The sequence below is a fragment of the Pleurodeles waltl genome, chromosome 11 (assembly GCF_031143425.1).
Source record: "Pleurodeles waltl isolate 20211129_DDA chromosome 11, aPleWal1.hap1.20221129, whole genome shotgun sequence".
In the NCBI taxonomy this organism is placed as follows: Eukaryota; Metazoa; Chordata; class Amphibia; order Caudata; family Salamandridae; genus Pleurodeles; species Pleurodeles waltl.
This window is the reverse complement of record NC_090450.1, coordinates 476,916,025-476,932,739: the sequence shown is the minus strand read 5'-3', so window position 1 is coordinate 476,932,739 and position 16,715 is coordinate 476,916,025. Positions and strand designations below refer to the sequence as shown.

The following is a 16,715-nucleotide window of genomic DNA, read 5'->3' as shown; positions in this document are numbered from 1 at the left end:
CATGAACGTTTTAAGGTTATTAAACATGATTTACATACGTGGAGCCACTCTTTAGCTCCTGGATTAGCAGAATGGCTGCGCTGAAAATTAATGTCTTACTGTGGCTGCTGAACTTATTTTAGGCATTGCAAGTGGCACTCCCCAGATCAGAAGTGTCTCTATTCCAACACGAGTGTGACAAATTCATTTGGCAGATGGGCAAGCCAGGAAATCTAGAAAGATCCTTTCAAACAGGCTAAAATCATGGTTATTGAATGTCCCAGACATAGAAAAATATTACATTTTTGGAATGGAAGGTGTTTGTTAAGCCTCCTTTGGAGGTCTTGCGTCTGCCCAGAGTGCCCGACCTTAGGCTTGATCATCAGTGCCTTAGGTCTCAGACTTCTTTGACCAACACTAGGGGTAAGGAACTCAGAAACAAGAACAAGGAATTATGACATTTTCCTTCCCTTTGATCCCATTGCTAGGAAATACCAATTTTAGTCCCACCATAGATGTGAAGAAGTTTGCCATGTGGAAGAAGGCTGAATGTATAATGATGCACAACTTGTTTCAGAAGCAGAGGATAAAATATTTCAACATTGTAAACTGGAATATAAGTAGGGCAAGGCGATAGACAAAGTAATTTTAAACTGCTGTAGTGGTAATGAACGCTAATAATAAGGAAGGAGTTAGAGATGTTATAGAATTTGAAAATCTTGTTATCCAGTAGAGCTCCACCAAATGTGCGGCCTCGGCTAGATATGATAAACTAATCACAACTACAGATAACCATAAATGGCCGTACATGAGACAATGGGAAAGAAAGTGGAAAAGGAGATCTCTCGAGAAGACTGGGGATCTTTGTTGGTTGATATCCATAAAACAATGCACAGTGCACAGAACAGGGAAACATCTTACAAAGTGATATTCAATTGGTACAGGACAAAGAGCACACTGAAGAACGCGTTTGTCATTTCTGGAGAGGTGCAGCAAGGAAGGGGCGATGCGGCACTTGGTGGGCATGCCCAAACATTATTACCTACTGGAAAGAAATTCTGAGCCCCATCAGGGAAAGTGTGATTTCCCTATTCCTGTCCACCCATTGGGGACTTTCTTAGGCATGTAACAATTCTAGGGTCTAATGCAGCATCCTTGTACATTTATTTTTCACATGATGCTGTCTGCAAAACAGGACCTGGCAGCCAGTTGTTAAAAACAACTGCATACACCGGACATTACAAACTGTTCCAGAAGACTCAGGTCAGTTATGGTAATGGAAAGACTAACTTTAGACTGCCGGACATGCAACAGTGATTATAGACCACATGGCAGCTTCTGTTGGACCTTTACAAAACTCTGATAATGTTGTGTTCTGTGGTATGTGTAGGAAGCTGGCTCTTTATGTGATATATCAAAATTAGATATGTTCTGCAAAGAGTCCAGGAGTTCTCTTTTTAGTGGACAGGGACTTGCTCTAGCAATCCCAAGGTGCTCTTTTAGGGGGTAGTGTGGTTGTACAGCCTTAGGCTTTTCAGAGAGTACTGTGAGACACTTGCAAATACACACAGTCAATAAATGAGACACATGACTCAGGAAGAAGATCCAAACTAATTTACAAAAAATAACAAGTATCTTTATATATTTTCTGGCACCAGAATCAATTTGTTCAGATAATGTACGTTTTGCAAGAAAAGTCGACAGTGCCATTTTAAGAAGCTACAATGTTTTTCTATGGAGGAAAAATAAAGATGACAAAACAGGTACAGGACAGCGACTCACAGGACCAATCTCCAAGACTTAAGCTGAGTATTTGGCAAGGGTTAGGACCACACCAGCAGGTCACACCCGGCGGTACTGCGATGGCCGGGCACAGAGGTGTAGTAAGGTGGCAGGCACCCAATGTTAGTTAATGGGGATCAGTCCAGTTGAAAAGATGCTGCAGATGAGGACTGGGGATCCCAAGAAGTGATTAACAATCTTTGGATGTCCAGGGACGTGGGGATACCTCAGGCCCTCTTCTCCATGGGCCTGGGGCAACGGATGCAGAGGTGTCTTGGTGCTTCGGGTTTTCTACAACGGAGCAGTTGCGGTTGAGGAGGCCTGTGTGCAGAGGTTGCAGATGACATTGAACGCTCCACAGTGTGCAAGTCCAAGGTGGGACTGGCACTGTTGGCCCACTTCAACTTGGGCTGTGCAGAACAGGTGCAGTGGTGCTTTCGGGTGTCGTGTTTTAGGCGGTCCAAGTCCTTGCAGTTTGTCTTGGGGGTGCCTTCAAGTTGCAGGAAAGCAGATCCACTACTCCATGGGAGTTCCTGTTTTTTTGTTTAATACAGGCAGGCCTCCGAGACTTTTGGAGGCACAGAGCTTGCAGAATGAGTCGACTTTGGTGCAGATCGATGGGAGCAGCTGACAGGCCAGCAGGGCTGGGTCCAAGTCAGATGCTTCTTCCTCAGGCTTTGTTTTTGTGGCTAGCCTGGCTGATGAAGGGAGATACCCTGAAACCTGGTCCCAGGATGCTTGTTTCCAGTCCAGGGAGGACCTGACTTGGCAGTTCAGGCTGGACTGTTCCCATGGGGAGCAGGGTCAATACTGATTTGGGTATTACTAGGTCCAAACTGGAATGGCATGGGTAGCAAAGAAAATGATGGATTTAGGCCCATATCTCTCTACCTGGGGTGAATGTTTGACATTGTTCAGCATTCTGTCCATCACTTGCTCTTTTTGCATTTGTTGCCCTAAGTAGGAAGGGTATGCCCAGACGTGGGTCCCTTGCTCCCCATGCCACTGGAGTCAACCTAGCCTGGTGGATGAAGGTTGATACCCTGAAACGGGTCCCGGGATGCTTCCTTCCAGTCCAGGGAGGACCTGACTTGGCAGTTCGGTCTGGACTGTTCCCATGGGGAGCAGGGTCAAGACTGATTTGCATATGGCGGTGTCCAAACTAGAATGGCACGGGTAGCAAACAAATCAATGGATTAAGGCCCAGATCTCTCTACTGGGGGTGAATGTTGGACATTGTTCAGTATTCCGTCCATCATTTGTTCTTTTTGTAAGAATCAACAAAGACATAGCAGGGGCATATCTGCTCATGCAGAAATGTCCTCTCATGTAATGTAATGCACCCTGCTTTAGGACTGTAGCACCAGCTGTAAGGGTGACTTACATAAATTGTATGCAGTGTTTGGGGATCATAGCACACAGCTGTGTGCCATGTTGTGTTTTCACTTTTAGCTGTGCCAAGCCATGCAGCCTGCCATGGCAGTCTGCATGTGTTAGGGGAGGGATCCCTGAGGGTGGCACAATACATGCTGCAGCTCTTGGGGACCCTCTTTGGAACCCATGCCTTAGGTACCAGGGGTACCATTTACTAGGGTCTTACGGGGGCCCAAAGGTATTGCCAATTGGGGAATAATTGCACAGTTTTAAGAAAAGGGATCTGGCACTGGGGACCTGGTTTGCAGGAGCCCAGTACACTTTCAGTTGAAATTGCATTGAATACTAGGCAAAAGGTAGGGATTACCAATGCAAAAGTGACCCTTTCCTACAGTTTGGGAGAGGATTGAAGGGGAGAGGGGAGGAAGGATCAATCAATCAATCAATCAATATATGTAGAGCGTGGCTACTCACCTGTGAGGGTCCCAAGGCGCTGGGGGAGAGGGGAGGGTCGTCATCCAAAGAACCACATCTTGAGGTTCTTCCTGAAGATTGTGAACCACGGGCTTTGTCTGAGGTGCAGGGGAGGTTGCTCCAGCTCTGTACTGCAGTGTATGTGAAAGATCGTCCTCTGTCTGTGGTTTTTGGAAATGCCATGGACGGTGGCGAGGGCCATCTGGGCGGTAGCGGAGAGATCTGGTGGGGGTGTGGAAGGAGATGCGGTGGTTCAGGTAGGCTGGTCCTGCATTGTGTAAAGCCTTGTCAGTGTGGGTGAGAAGTTTGAAGGTGATTTGCTTCTCGACCGGTAGCCAGCTGAGGATCCTGAGGAGTTGGGAGATGTGTTCTCGACGAGGGAGGTCCAGAATGAGTCTGGCAGCGGCGTTCTCTATGAGTTGACTTTTTTCATGTTCCTAGTTGAGGTGCCGGCGTAGAGGACGTTGCCATTGTCAAGCTTGCATGTCCTGCGACAGTCTGCTGGGATCCATCTGAAGATCTTCCGAAGTTTGCGGAGTGTGTGCCAGCAGGAGGAGACGACAGAAATTACCTGCGGGTCATGGATAGGGAGGAGTCGACGATGATTCCAAAGTTGCGGGCGTTCTCGGTCGGTGCAGAGGGGGCACTGAGGGATGTGGGCCACCAGGAGTCGTCCCAAGCTGAGATGGTGTTTCTGAAGATGATGAGCTCAGTCTTGTCGGAGATGAGCATGAGGCAGCTTTCTCTCATCCAGGTGGCGACGGCTTCCATTCCTGAGTGAAAGTACCTTTTGGCTGTGTTCGGGTCTTCGTGAGGGAAATGATGAGTTGTGTGTCATCGGCATATGACACAATGTTCATACCGTGGCTTCTGATGATGGCAGCAAGAGGGGCCATGTATATGTTGGACAGTGTGGGTGTCAATGAGGATCCTTGGGGGACTCCGCAGTTGACTCCTGTGGGTCTGGAAGTGTAGGGCAGAAGTCTGACCCTCTGCGTCCTCCCAAAGAGGAAGGAGTGGATCCATTCCAGGGCTCTTCCGTGGATTCCTATGTCATGGAGACGGGTGTGCAGAGTGTTGTGGGAGACCGTGTTGAATGCTGCATAGAGGTTGAGGAGTATAAGTGCTACGGTGTGGCTGCGGTCTAGGAGTAACCAGATGTCATTGGTGGCTGCCAGGAGTGCTGTCTCAGTGCTGTGATTGCTGCAAAAGCCTGACTGGGAGCTGTCCAGGGAGTTGTTGGCCTCGATGAAATTCCGCTGTTGTGTGTTGATTGCTTTTTTCAGTGCTTTGGCGGGGTAGGGTAGCAGCGAGATGGGACGGAAATGTTTTAGTTCGCATGGGTCGGCCAGGGGTTTCTTCAGGACGGGCGTATTTTGGTGTATTTCCAGTCCTCTGGAAGGTGCCCGTTCTGATGGAGTAGTTGATTGTGTTACAGAGCTCGGGGCGAAGGATGCTCTGCCTCTGATGCATATGTGGTGCGGGCAGGGGCCCGTGGGGGTCCGGAGTGGGTCCTGTTCATGATATTGACAGTTTCCTCTGTGGTGAGCGTGGAGCAGCTGTGGCTGGTCTGGGTGGGTTCTGGGGGAGGTGGGTCGGTCACAGGTTCCGGGGCCAGGAATTTCCAGGAGGAAGCTGTCGTAGATGTCCTGGATCTTGTGGTAAAAAATTAGGTGAGTTTGTCGCAGAAGTCCTGTGACGGAGGGATACTGGTGGCTTCGGGGGGATCTGTGAACTCATTGATGACTGAGAACAGTTCCTTAGAGTTATGTAAGGAGGAGTTGATGCGCTCCCAGAGTGTGTCCTTCCTTGCGTTCTTGATTATTCGTAGTTGGGCGGCGGTTGCGGCTCTGAATCTGGCGAGGTCTTCACTGGATTGGCTGTTCCTCCATTTTTTCTTTAAATGTCTGCGGGTACGCTTTGATTCTTGGAGTTCGGTGGAGAACCAGCTGGCTTTCTTAGGTACGCGTTTGGCTGATGTCATCCGGAGCGGGGATAGAGTGTTGGTACATTTTGTGATCCATGTGTTGAGATTGCGCACTGCTGTTTTTGCCAGGGCCTGGGGGGTAGCGATGTCTATGACGTCGTCTATGAAAGCTCGGCGGGGTCTGGGTTGCCTGCACACAAGGGTGTCGCTGATGGAGGAGTTGTGGTTGGAGTGGACCAGGAAGTGAAGGAGTTCCATGGTGGGGCAGCGTTCTTCTGGGACAGACTTAGCACGTAGTGAGGACTTGTGTACGATGGCGAGTCCTCTGCTGGGTTGGGAGGGCTGGTCCCTCCTTAGGTTGCTGTAACTGTCGGGAATGACAATGGCTATGTCTGGACCCAAGGTGGGATTAGTCCATGTCTTGGTAAGGAAGGCAATGTCCGGTCAGGTGGTGTCGATCAGGTCCCAGAGTTTGGTGGCGTTTTTGTGGAGGGAGCAGATGTTCAGGAGCAGGCAGTTGATGAGGTTGTGAAGGTTGTTGGTATCTTTGTGTGTGGAGAGTACCTTCAGTTTGTTAAGGCTTAAGTTGCAGTTCCTGCAGGTGAAAGGTCTGTGGGTGTCCTTGGGGGAGATAGTGCAGCAGTTGTTGAGAAATCTGGTGTTGAGGCCGAGGAGGGTCCCGAAGTCATAATGAAGGCAGTCCAGAGGGTGGTTTAATGGAGATCTAGGGTTCCTGGGGCTAGGCGCGGTCCAGGCGCGGATGGGTGCAGACGGGCTTGCCTTTGGCGCTCCAGCTGCGCAGCTGTGCTTTGGCCACCATTAAGAAGGGGAAGGGGCGGGGAAGCCATCAGCTGGGAGGCGGGAGGGCGGGAAAGGTGCTTCACAGCGGGAGGGGGCAGAGGAAAGAGGGGAGAAAGGAAAAAGGGTAAAGAAAAACGAGGGATGATAGAAAAAAAGGCAGAAAAAGCAACAGAGAGAAAGAAAAAGAAGAGGAAATACTTACATGTGATGGCCACTAGACCACCAGTGATGAGGCGCAGGGACGAGTCTGCAGGTGGAAGAGGGCCTCGAAACTCAAGAGACTCTCAGTTTGTCCCGACAAAGGCAGAGGCGGCAGCAGCCATAGGAGCTGGGAAGGGCAGCAGACGCAAACCAGGAGGTCAGTGCAGTTGCCCTTACACAGCGCTGCGGCCCCCATTAGGAAGGGGTTGGGGGAGCGGTGAGCTGAAAGGCGGGAGGGCGGGAAAGGTGCTTCGCGGGGGCAGAGGAAAGAGAGGAGAAGGAAAAAGGATAGAGAAAAACGAGGGATGATAGAAAAAAAGGCAGAAAAAACAAGAGTGAAAGAGTTAACAGAGAGAAAGAAAAAGAAAAGGAAATGCTTACTTGTGATGGCCACAGGAACGAGCCTGGGGGTGGAGGAGGGCCTCAAACTGAGAGTCAGGAGACTCAGTTCGTCCCAGCAAAGGCAGAGGCAGCAGCAGCCAGAGGACCTAGGGAGGGCAGCAGATGCTGACCAGGAGGGTTTAAAGGTTGCTGGCCCACTTTGGAAACTAGAGGGCAAGAGCCAGAAAAGGGATACATACTTTGTATGCTTCTGTTACATCTATTGAAAAATGTAATAAAATTAAGTTAAAAGATTGCTAAAAGGACAGGCCTAGCATCAAGGATCTCTATCTATTGTTAAGGGGATTGGTCCAGAAATTAGTGAAGGTTTGAATAGGCAGAGAAATGGTCTGAAGAACGTGCATGGTGAATAACATAGCCTGAATGCTGATTATTAGATGGAAGAATAGGCTTGGGGCTAGGTCTGTGTGGATGTAGGAGACAGGCCAGTGGGAGAGTTTTTATAGTTCAACTCTTCAGGCTTTTTTGTGTTATGTTTAATGGGTTCTGAGGTTAATCATGTCAAACCCCACCTTATCACCCACAGGCAGGTGTCTGTCTGCTGCTGACCTCACTGATACTCAGAAGATTCTTTTCTTATCTGAAAAATTTCCAGTGGCTTGTGGATCAGTCTCTGGAAACCTCCATAGAAATCGCTTTGCAACAGGTTAGACTTACGTTTTCTGCCTTTTTATTATTATTATTATTTATTATTAATATGATCATTATCATTATAAGAGGGCATTGTTTGTCACGTCTTTATTGTTGGTGAAGATTTCAGGAAAAGCCTGCCAGGCTCATTGAGTTAACTGACATCCCTGTCTAGCACAGCATCTAGAGACCTCACAGTAAGAAGTGTGTTATTGTTAACTTGTGTAATTTAGTTTCGTTTAATAAGCACACATAACTAATGCTTTTACCCGGCTTTCCAACAGCGTTTCTTGTCGTTTTGAAAAGTCAGCGTCTTGGCATGTTTTTCTTTGCTGCCCGCTGCACCTTATGTTAACATTTGATGCCTGGGTTTTATATTCATCCCAGCCAAGGACATCCTCACGTTTCCTGAAAGCCACTGAATGTGGACGAGGACCCTTCTTGAGGTACCCTCTGTTTTGTGCCCCATTCCCCTGGTGTGGTTATGCCTTGTGAAGGAAGTGTGAGGTTAGTCTCCCACTGATGACTGAGGCTAGCTTTCAGGGCATTACTAAACATTTATGCTTAATTTATTCTTCTTGTCGTTCCGCTACAGTTCGGTTGTGTTAATACTTAGCGGATCTTTTTTGTTAACCTTTTCTGCAGAGCGGCGTGGCAAGTGCATCCGCACAGACACAAAATGGTGCACCCCTATCGAGCTCCTAGCTGAAGAAGCCGAAATAGACTTCACTTCTTGGGACTGCGAAATCCGCGCAGATGGTGTACCGCTGAAGGTGCTTGTTATGGTGAGTGATGGCAGCCTCGCACTGGGCCACAGCCCCGTTGCAAATGTAAAACCCTACTTTCTAAACAATGACTGGGTCCTTTCAAAGAGTTCAACTTTACCACTCCCATTAGCGAGTGAAAATATAAAGACCAAGAAACATTTTCTTTTCACATCTCCAGCTGGTTGATTAAGTATATTTGTCTCGCCGTTTTTTCTGCAGTATTCTGTTTATTTTCTCTGAGAAGTTAAATTGCCAACTGTCTCTGGCCTGATTTAACTTCGCTTTTACGTATATGTGGGAAGTGCCATATCAGATCTTTGAGCAGATTGACAATATTTTTTCTCTACAGCAACGTGTTACCCTCTGTACAAACTTGTAGCTAGGGAGTGCCCGAAAGTAGTTATGAGGAAAGAAATATTACGTACTTCAAAGTTTTGCATTTGGAGCCGGCTCAGATGACAGCTCCCCACAATACAATACAATACAAGCATTTGCAATGCAAGGGGTCTCGCATATTTCAAACATGTTAATTGTCATCTTTTGACATCAGAGCCCACGAGCAAAAACAGAAGAAAACATGAGAAGAAACTGAGAAAAGACGACTTGACAAAATTAAGTTACATATAAAAATTTAACTTTGCAATTGTGTGCCGGCTGGGTACATTTTTGCCAGTCACAAGCCCTCTGTTTTCCAGGCACTGGAAGTTAAAAAGAACAAATAGTGCCTCGATTACGTCGGGAGCTGGGGACAGGGATTAATCAATTCCATCAATTTGTGCTTGATCCCTGCTCCACACAGAGAAACGGAAGTGATGGCAGGCATGCCTGACAAATTACGAGGCTGTAAAGAAGAATGCCATGCAAAACCAACAAATGGTGAGAGACAGGTGGGCTCCAATGCCCTGTACTGGAAACAGCAGAATCTCGCAAACAAGACGCATGCGCAAGCGCATGCACTCGTAGGCTTGACCCCAACTAAAAAGGAGTGGTAGTCCCCTCAGATGGATATAGATTGTGCCATGTTTCCTCTGTTGTTATTTACTTATCCACCTGAGAGACCTTGCATGTATGTTAAGTGTAGTTCTCCAAGCCAGGACAGCAGTTTCCTGTGCTTATGCGGCCAGTCTAGAGTTTGATGTACTAATAACATGTCACAAATATCTTATTGCAATTTGCGACCAGTATTTTGCGACCATTGTTTTGTACTTCCTGGCCTAAATTTGAATTCACAGCGATTCACAGTCCAACCTGCCTCATTGATATTATTGAGGTAAGTTGTAACATTGCAACTCACTTTGATTGGTGGCTAAGGTTTGCAGATTACCATCATCACCATGTCTGTGATCGCCTTTCAAGAAAGTAAACTTTTTTTTTAAATGCAGTCCCCGGGGAACCACAGCTTAATCCCTATAAACTTTTTTTTTTTAATTCAGAAAGGGAAAAAAGTCCCAAATGGATTCCTTCACTTTCATGAATGCATTACCACCCGATCTAGGAATTTTGTATTTTTTCAATGATTTGCAAAATCTGACTTCAAAACATTAATCAATCGTAGACCGATTCGTTATTTGAAAGAGACTCCTATAACACGACCCTTCCAAGTACTGAATAAGTATGGGATTTCAGTCCTATTTTAGAAGTCAGCAAATGTTTACTGATTCCTAAAATGACATAAGAACATTTGAAAGAACATTTTTGGGGTCCAACCTTTGAATCTGAATGTTTGCTACTGTAAAAATACTTCATACATCACCCCATATCTCTTTAACTTTTCTGACTCCACTCCCTTCTCCTGATCAAAATCAGAGACTCCGGCCAATGGTTTACAACAAGAACTCCTCCAGCCTCCTAAGTTCGGCCAGCGGAATATTTATCGCACACTGATACTGACAACTGGCAAAACCCTGTCACACCCGCTTCTCATAATGTGGTCAGGTTTATTCCCCATTCACTGGTGGCTACATCCAGGGAATGCTCACTAGTAGGCCTTTACTCAAGAGTCCTACCCAAACTCGAAAGTGCCCGGTAGGCCTGTGACACATCTTACCTGCTCCAGCTCCAGCTGAGGACTAGTCCAGTATCTCAGAGATGTCCCTTCCACAGGCACTCACAAGGCTCCAGTCTTAGTGAGTCAGTCTACATGAAGGTCCAAAGGCAGTTTGTTCCCCTTGGCAGGAACAAAAAAGGAGAAAGAATACCCACCTGCCCTTGCCCAGTAAATTCTTGATGACCAAAGCAAGGGACTTGTAAAAAAGACCAAAGCTTCCTTTCAGGGCATGTGAATACTGGTGGTCAGATATTTATGGTCTATGTGTTGAAAGGCTTTATAGATCCAAGCCAGCACATTGGACACAGTATGTTTCTTTAGAGGAAGTCAGTGCAACCTATGGAGGCGAGTAGAGACCTGAGTTCTCAAAGGCAGATTGAGAAGTAGTCATGCTGCAGCATTCTCGACCATCTGAAGTTTCTGGATAACACAGTGCGGAAGGCCAAGACAGAGATCCTTAGCGCAGTCCAGCCTAGATGTGATGAAGGCCTGTATTGCCGTATTCTTGGCAGGACTAGACATAAGAAACAGAAAGTTTTTTAAAGCATGAAGTAGGCTAAAACAGGTCCCTACCACAGATCTGACATAAGGCTGAAATTACATCTGGTTGTCAAATTTGATCCCTAGCTTACTTGCTGCTCCTGTTTGAGGCAGGGAGAGGGGCTCTCCAACCGCCCAACAAGCCGACCAGTTAGAGAGCTCGTCCATGCTGAAAAAGAGAGTTTCCGTCCAACATTAGTTGGTGCTGCTGCATCCAGGAGAACACTGCAGTCAGACAGGACTTGATTGATTCAGGAGCAATTACTTCATCTTTCTTAGGGGGGGGAGAAAAGCAGTTGCGTGTCATCCGCATATGATATACTCTTGGTTCTAAAGGATTCAACCAGATAGGCATGAGGAGTAAGGTAGATATTAAACCAGGTGGGACTTAAGGCCGAACCTTGTGGGACCTCAACTTCTATGGCTTTATTACCTGACGCAAGCGGGTGAGGTTCAGACCTTTTGTCCTTTTTCCCCTAGGAAAAAGCCCAACCAACTCAGAGCCAAACCTTCCTACCCAGTTTCCTGAAGGCGGTGTAAAAAGATCAAATGAGGGACCATGTCAATAGCTTCTGACAGATCCCATAGGATCAGTACAGCCTTGCTACCCCTATCCAGAGTTCCATATATATGCTCCGAGATCTCAAGGAGAGCTGTTTCATTGCTTAGATTTGGTCTGAAACCTGATTGGGTAGGATGAAGGAGGTCATTACAACCAAATAGACAGATAGCTGTCTGTTCACAAATTTCATCCCTCATAGGCACAGATAACTTCACTATCTGCATGTCTGACGTAGGAAATTAAATGCGAGAGAACTGCCTCAAATTTAACACAGATAAAATTGAGATCCTGGTGTTTGGAAATCAGAACTTACCTGGGGACTTTTCCTGGTGACCACCCAACCTGGGTCCTACGCCAACCCCCGCAAACCACGTCAGGAACCTCGGCATCTTCCTTGACGATAAGCTCTTGGTAAACCAACAAGTCAATGACGAGACTGCGTCCTGCTGCCAAACTCTCAGAATGTTTTGCAAAAGTTTTGAACAGCTCCCCAATGCACACTAGATACATGGTCACCAGCAGACTCGGCTACAGCAACGCAGTATACAATGGCATCTCCACCCAGTTCATGCAAAGATGCCAAACTATCCAGAACATCACTGCCAGACTCATCTTAGATATCCCCAGAAGCACACACACCACACCCTACCTTACAGAACAACACTGGCTTCCCATCCTGACACGCTGTAAATTTAACCTTCTTATCCACGCCTACAAAGCTCTCAACAACACAGGACCAGCCTTCTTCATCACTCAACTCCAACTCTGCTAACCCTCTAGACATCTATGCTCCACCTCTTTCTACCTCCCACAAATCTCCCCACATCCACAGAACCACCAAGACAGGAGGTCACGCTTTCCCCTTTGTTGCAGCCAAAAGTGGGAACAAACTCCCTCTACACATCAGGACTGCCACACCACTTCTCGACTTCTGCAAGAAGCTGAAGACCTGGATGTTCAACTAGGAGCACCTCAAGACCTACGCTGCTGCTCTTGTGCCTGGATACCCTTAAGGATGAAAAGCTGGGCCATACAAATCTACATAACCTAACACTGCATCCTTCATGTCTTATACTTCTAGCACATACACAAAGATTCAATACATGCACTGTCAATGGACACACTTCACAGCCCACATCTCTCATGTGAGGTAATTCTTGCAGGTACACATATACCCTGTACATGCACTCATCATGCACACACTGCACAGTACTGCTTTAACACACATACAACTAGTTCAGGCACCACTCTGGCACTACACAGCACTTCATATCTAACTGATGTGGGTCAAGGTTGAATTAAGCACGCAGAAGCTGAACTTCAAAAAGATGAGTGAGCCTATAGGCCTCACTCCAGTGACACAAGTTAAAAAGGACCTGTTCACTCATACAGATCACTACACAGCATGCTACCAATACCATGTTGCTTAACTCCTGGTGAAGGCAGTAGCCTTCCATCACTATGAGGGCAGCCCTGTGGGCACCCCTCCCAGTCTAACAAGACCACAAGGCATGAGACACGCCTATGTCAAGGTACACACGCATTTTCTGTGTTTGCCTACGACCACAAAAATCAGTATTAGGGCTCCAGACAACAGTACAGTTGGGCAGTCAGTGGAGGGTTGCATGTCCTTTACCTTGTAGAGGACTTTTTCATCCCAACACCTACAATGAACCTAGTCGTCTCACCAGCTGTAAAGAGAAGGGATTTGTGTTTGAGGTCTATGCAGTACGTACCTCTACAAGGCAGTGTTTTTAAATAGTTAAGCAGCGACCATGTTTCGGAAGGTATTTAAGGGACCTCACAGTAGAGTAAGCCACCATCTATTGAAAAAATGTCAATTATTTTATTATATTCTCAGAACTCTTTTTGATTCACAAATAGTCTGCTCAATGTAATTTCCATTTCAACCTGAGCTGGTACAGTTTCTCTTTAGAAATGTCAGGCTCAATATCTGTGCTTGGAGACTGGTGTTTTATATGTTTACCCAAAGTCACAGTTTGAAATCCATGTTTGAAAGTTTTGAATGGTCACTCTAAATTTGAGTTGCTGTCGTATTGTAGGCAGCTGTCAATCACTTTTTTGTCTTGTGAGTTTGGAAGTAGGATAAAGGTAAATCAGTGCCCACTGCACTTTTAGAAAATCGGTTCACAATTTCTGATTCATTAATAATGGTTCATAGGAGGACATGCCTGTGCTTTGCCCTATAGCCACTTGTCCCTTCCTTAAAACTATGGTCCTTGGAGGCATGTGACTAGGAATGCCAAACTGTAAACCTCATAATTTATATGTCTTAATTTTACCAGAGCTCTTAAGTTACAGTTCCACATGTGAGCATCTCATCCAATCCAGGAACTGTTTGCTGCATGCTTAAATTTGTGGTCCTATTTGACCCATTATAAAATTAGGACTACAAGTCTGAGAATTCAAAAGAAATTTATTGGCTTACTGTTGCTGATTTTCATTACCGTCTCTTTAAGGCATAGTTTTATAAATGAGGTTACAAAGCATATAATGCTAGTCTACAGTTATTATATCATGGGTTTAGCTGCATAGGCAGTGCCTCTAATAAATGTTTTTCAATTATGCTTCTTAGGCTATCCCCCTTTAGAGATCCTCCCACTTTTTCATCCCACTTACAGCACTGGTTCCTTTCAAATCTTTTGCATGAGTTAGATATGCCAGGTCATTCTGATAAAAACAGACTTAAACAAGGGTGTATACTAAGCCCATGCATTTCTAATCTTTATGCAAACTATATTCCTTCTTTAAACAGGTCAGAGATTTCCACCACTGACTAGGATACCACATAATAATTTTATATACACAGCTGAAGGCTTGCAAAGATGGCAAGTATTCAGGCATCTAAATAAAAACATAATTGATAGCGAATTCTGGCCTCATGGAGATCCCTGTGATTGCCTCCAATCAGAGACTGACGTAATTTGCGGCGTACATCATGATTGCAACTCACTCTAGATATGAGTTTTCCAAACAGGTCTATTGCACATAGGTTAGGGCCATATGTGTACAAAATAGGAATTGCGATTTTCTAACTGTGATTCTTATCAAATTACAATAAGGATATCACAATTCTTAGTTTACAAAAATGTACAAGTCTGAAGTAGCAATTCATAGTGGGTCGCAAATCAACCAACCTCATGAATAATAATTAGGTGGGTCGCAGTTTGTAACCCATTAGAAACTGCAGCCATCACAGGGGTGGTGGCCTGCTGGTGTCAGCAGACTTCCCTGTCAGTGATTGCTTTTTAATAAAGCAGTTTTGTTTTTAAGGCAGCCTGTGTTCCTTGCTTTTCAAAAGATAAAATAAGGCACTGCCTACCTGTAAAAAGTATTTGTTACAACATTCGTAAAGGGGAAGAGGTCTCATGGGGATCTCTTGCCATTTATGATTTTTTTTATTTTATTTGTATCCTTTTTATTGAAATAGTTTTGAAAATATGCAGTTTGACTAGGCATAGAAATGAACGATTTGTTACAATCATAGACACTAAGGCCCTCATTACGACCCTGGTGGTCGGCGGTAATATGGTGGAAAGTACTGCCAACAGGCTGGCAGTACGCTCCACCATATTATGACATTAGCGGTTTGGCTGAAGCCAAACCGCCAATGTACCACACCGACCGCCACGGCGGTACCACCGCTAGGCTGGAGATAGCAATTCCTTACCACCACGAAAATCATGGCAGTAGGCACTACAGTGACAGGGAATCCCTTCGCTGTCACTGATGGGGGTCTTCCCCCCCCCCACTCCAGATTCCTCCCCATCCCCCACTTCCTCTCCAAACCCCACCCCTCCATTCAGGCCCCCTTCACACACACATGTAAACACCCATTCCCAGACGCATCCATGCATGCATACATCCATTCACACACACATCCGCATACACTTACATACATTAACGCAGACACGCATTCACAGAACACAACATACATGCACTCACACCTCCATACATGCACACACATTCAACATAAAACACACACCCGCATACACACATGCACAAACATTCACCCCCCTCCATCCCCACACACACAACACTCCCCACCCCCCTCCCATGTCGGAGCACCCACTTACCCGTGTTCAGGGGGTCCTCCGGCAGAGACAGGACGGGGCGCTGCTGCCAGCAGCAGCGTCTGCAAGCAGAACACCGCCAGGCCTTATTATATTATATTATAGGTCATAATATATTATAGGTCATAATACAGCTGGCGGCAGTCTACTGGTGTGGCGCTGCTCCCTGCAGCAGCGCCTACTTACCGCCATCTACCGGCATCTACCGGCATGGCCACAGCTGGATTTCCGCCATCCTTCTGGTGGAAATCCCGCTTTGGTCATAATACGGCGGACAGCTGGTAGCCACAGCAACGGTCTTTTGGCGGCTGTCGCTGCGGCGGTATGCGTTTTTTACTGCCAGTGTCATACTGAGGGCATTAATTGACAAACAATTCAACTTCAACGAAGACGTGGTTCACAATACAATAATAGAGAAGAGCAAGCTCCTGTTAGCACACAAAGATGGACTGGCAGTACATTGAGCGAGGAGTGCATAATTAAAGAGACATTCACATATACTGCTGGTTACTTGCTTTACATGGCCACCGAAGGGCAACTCGCAAAGGCCACCATTGCGCGTCTTCCGCAGTAGGTACATCCCCGCCCTCTGTCTCCTCTGTCTTCTTGCCAACTAGGTAGATCTTATAAGGACTCCAATGGTTCCTGGGGAAGCTCTGGGGTGGGAGTAATTCACTATACATGTCAGTTTGTGTGTACAGTATACCATGTTGGTATGCCAACCCTTAATGGTTGTTAGTGGGCCATGACCCCACCTCATAGCCACTCAACGTATTGCAAGCAGTAAACCTATGGCTATCAGACGTTTAACTTACCTGTCAATGTCTCTATTGTGCCCCAGCATTGCTAGAATCTGAATAAACTCTAGCGGTACCCCTGTGATGACCTTCAGTTCACCAAAAACCACCTGTCAGAACTCATGTACTCTGGGGAAAAACCACACAATATGTGCAAATCCAGCTACACTCTGTCCACATCGATTACATTCCACGGTATCTTGTAGGCCATATCGAAATAGTCATTCTGTAATATAGTATTCCCGATTAATATATTTAAAATGCACCAACCTGTGTCTACCATTCAATGAGATAGTCTTAACCACAGAATAACAGTATTTGCCAGTGTTTGTCAGTTA

The 16,715-nt window shown here is 46.2% G+C and overlaps 1 protein-coding gene across 7 annotated transcripts in view; it reads left to right on the top strand.

Annotated features, from left to right (window-relative positions):
* LOC138265795 (nuclear body protein SP140-like protein) overlaps nt 1–16,715 on the top strand; it is a 637,415-nt gene that overhangs the window by 433,094 nt on the left and 187,606 nt on the right. For all 7 annotated transcript variants that reach the window (XM_069213830.1, XM_069213831.1, XM_069213828.1 and 4 more), the window contains 2 exons: nt 7,467–7,586; nt 8,216–8,355. In XM_069213830.1, the coding sequence (XP_069069931.1) occupies nt 7,467–7,586; nt 8,216–8,355 (260 nt within the window). The remainder of the gene's footprint in view (nt 1–7,466; nt 7,587–8,215; nt 8,356–16,715) is intronic.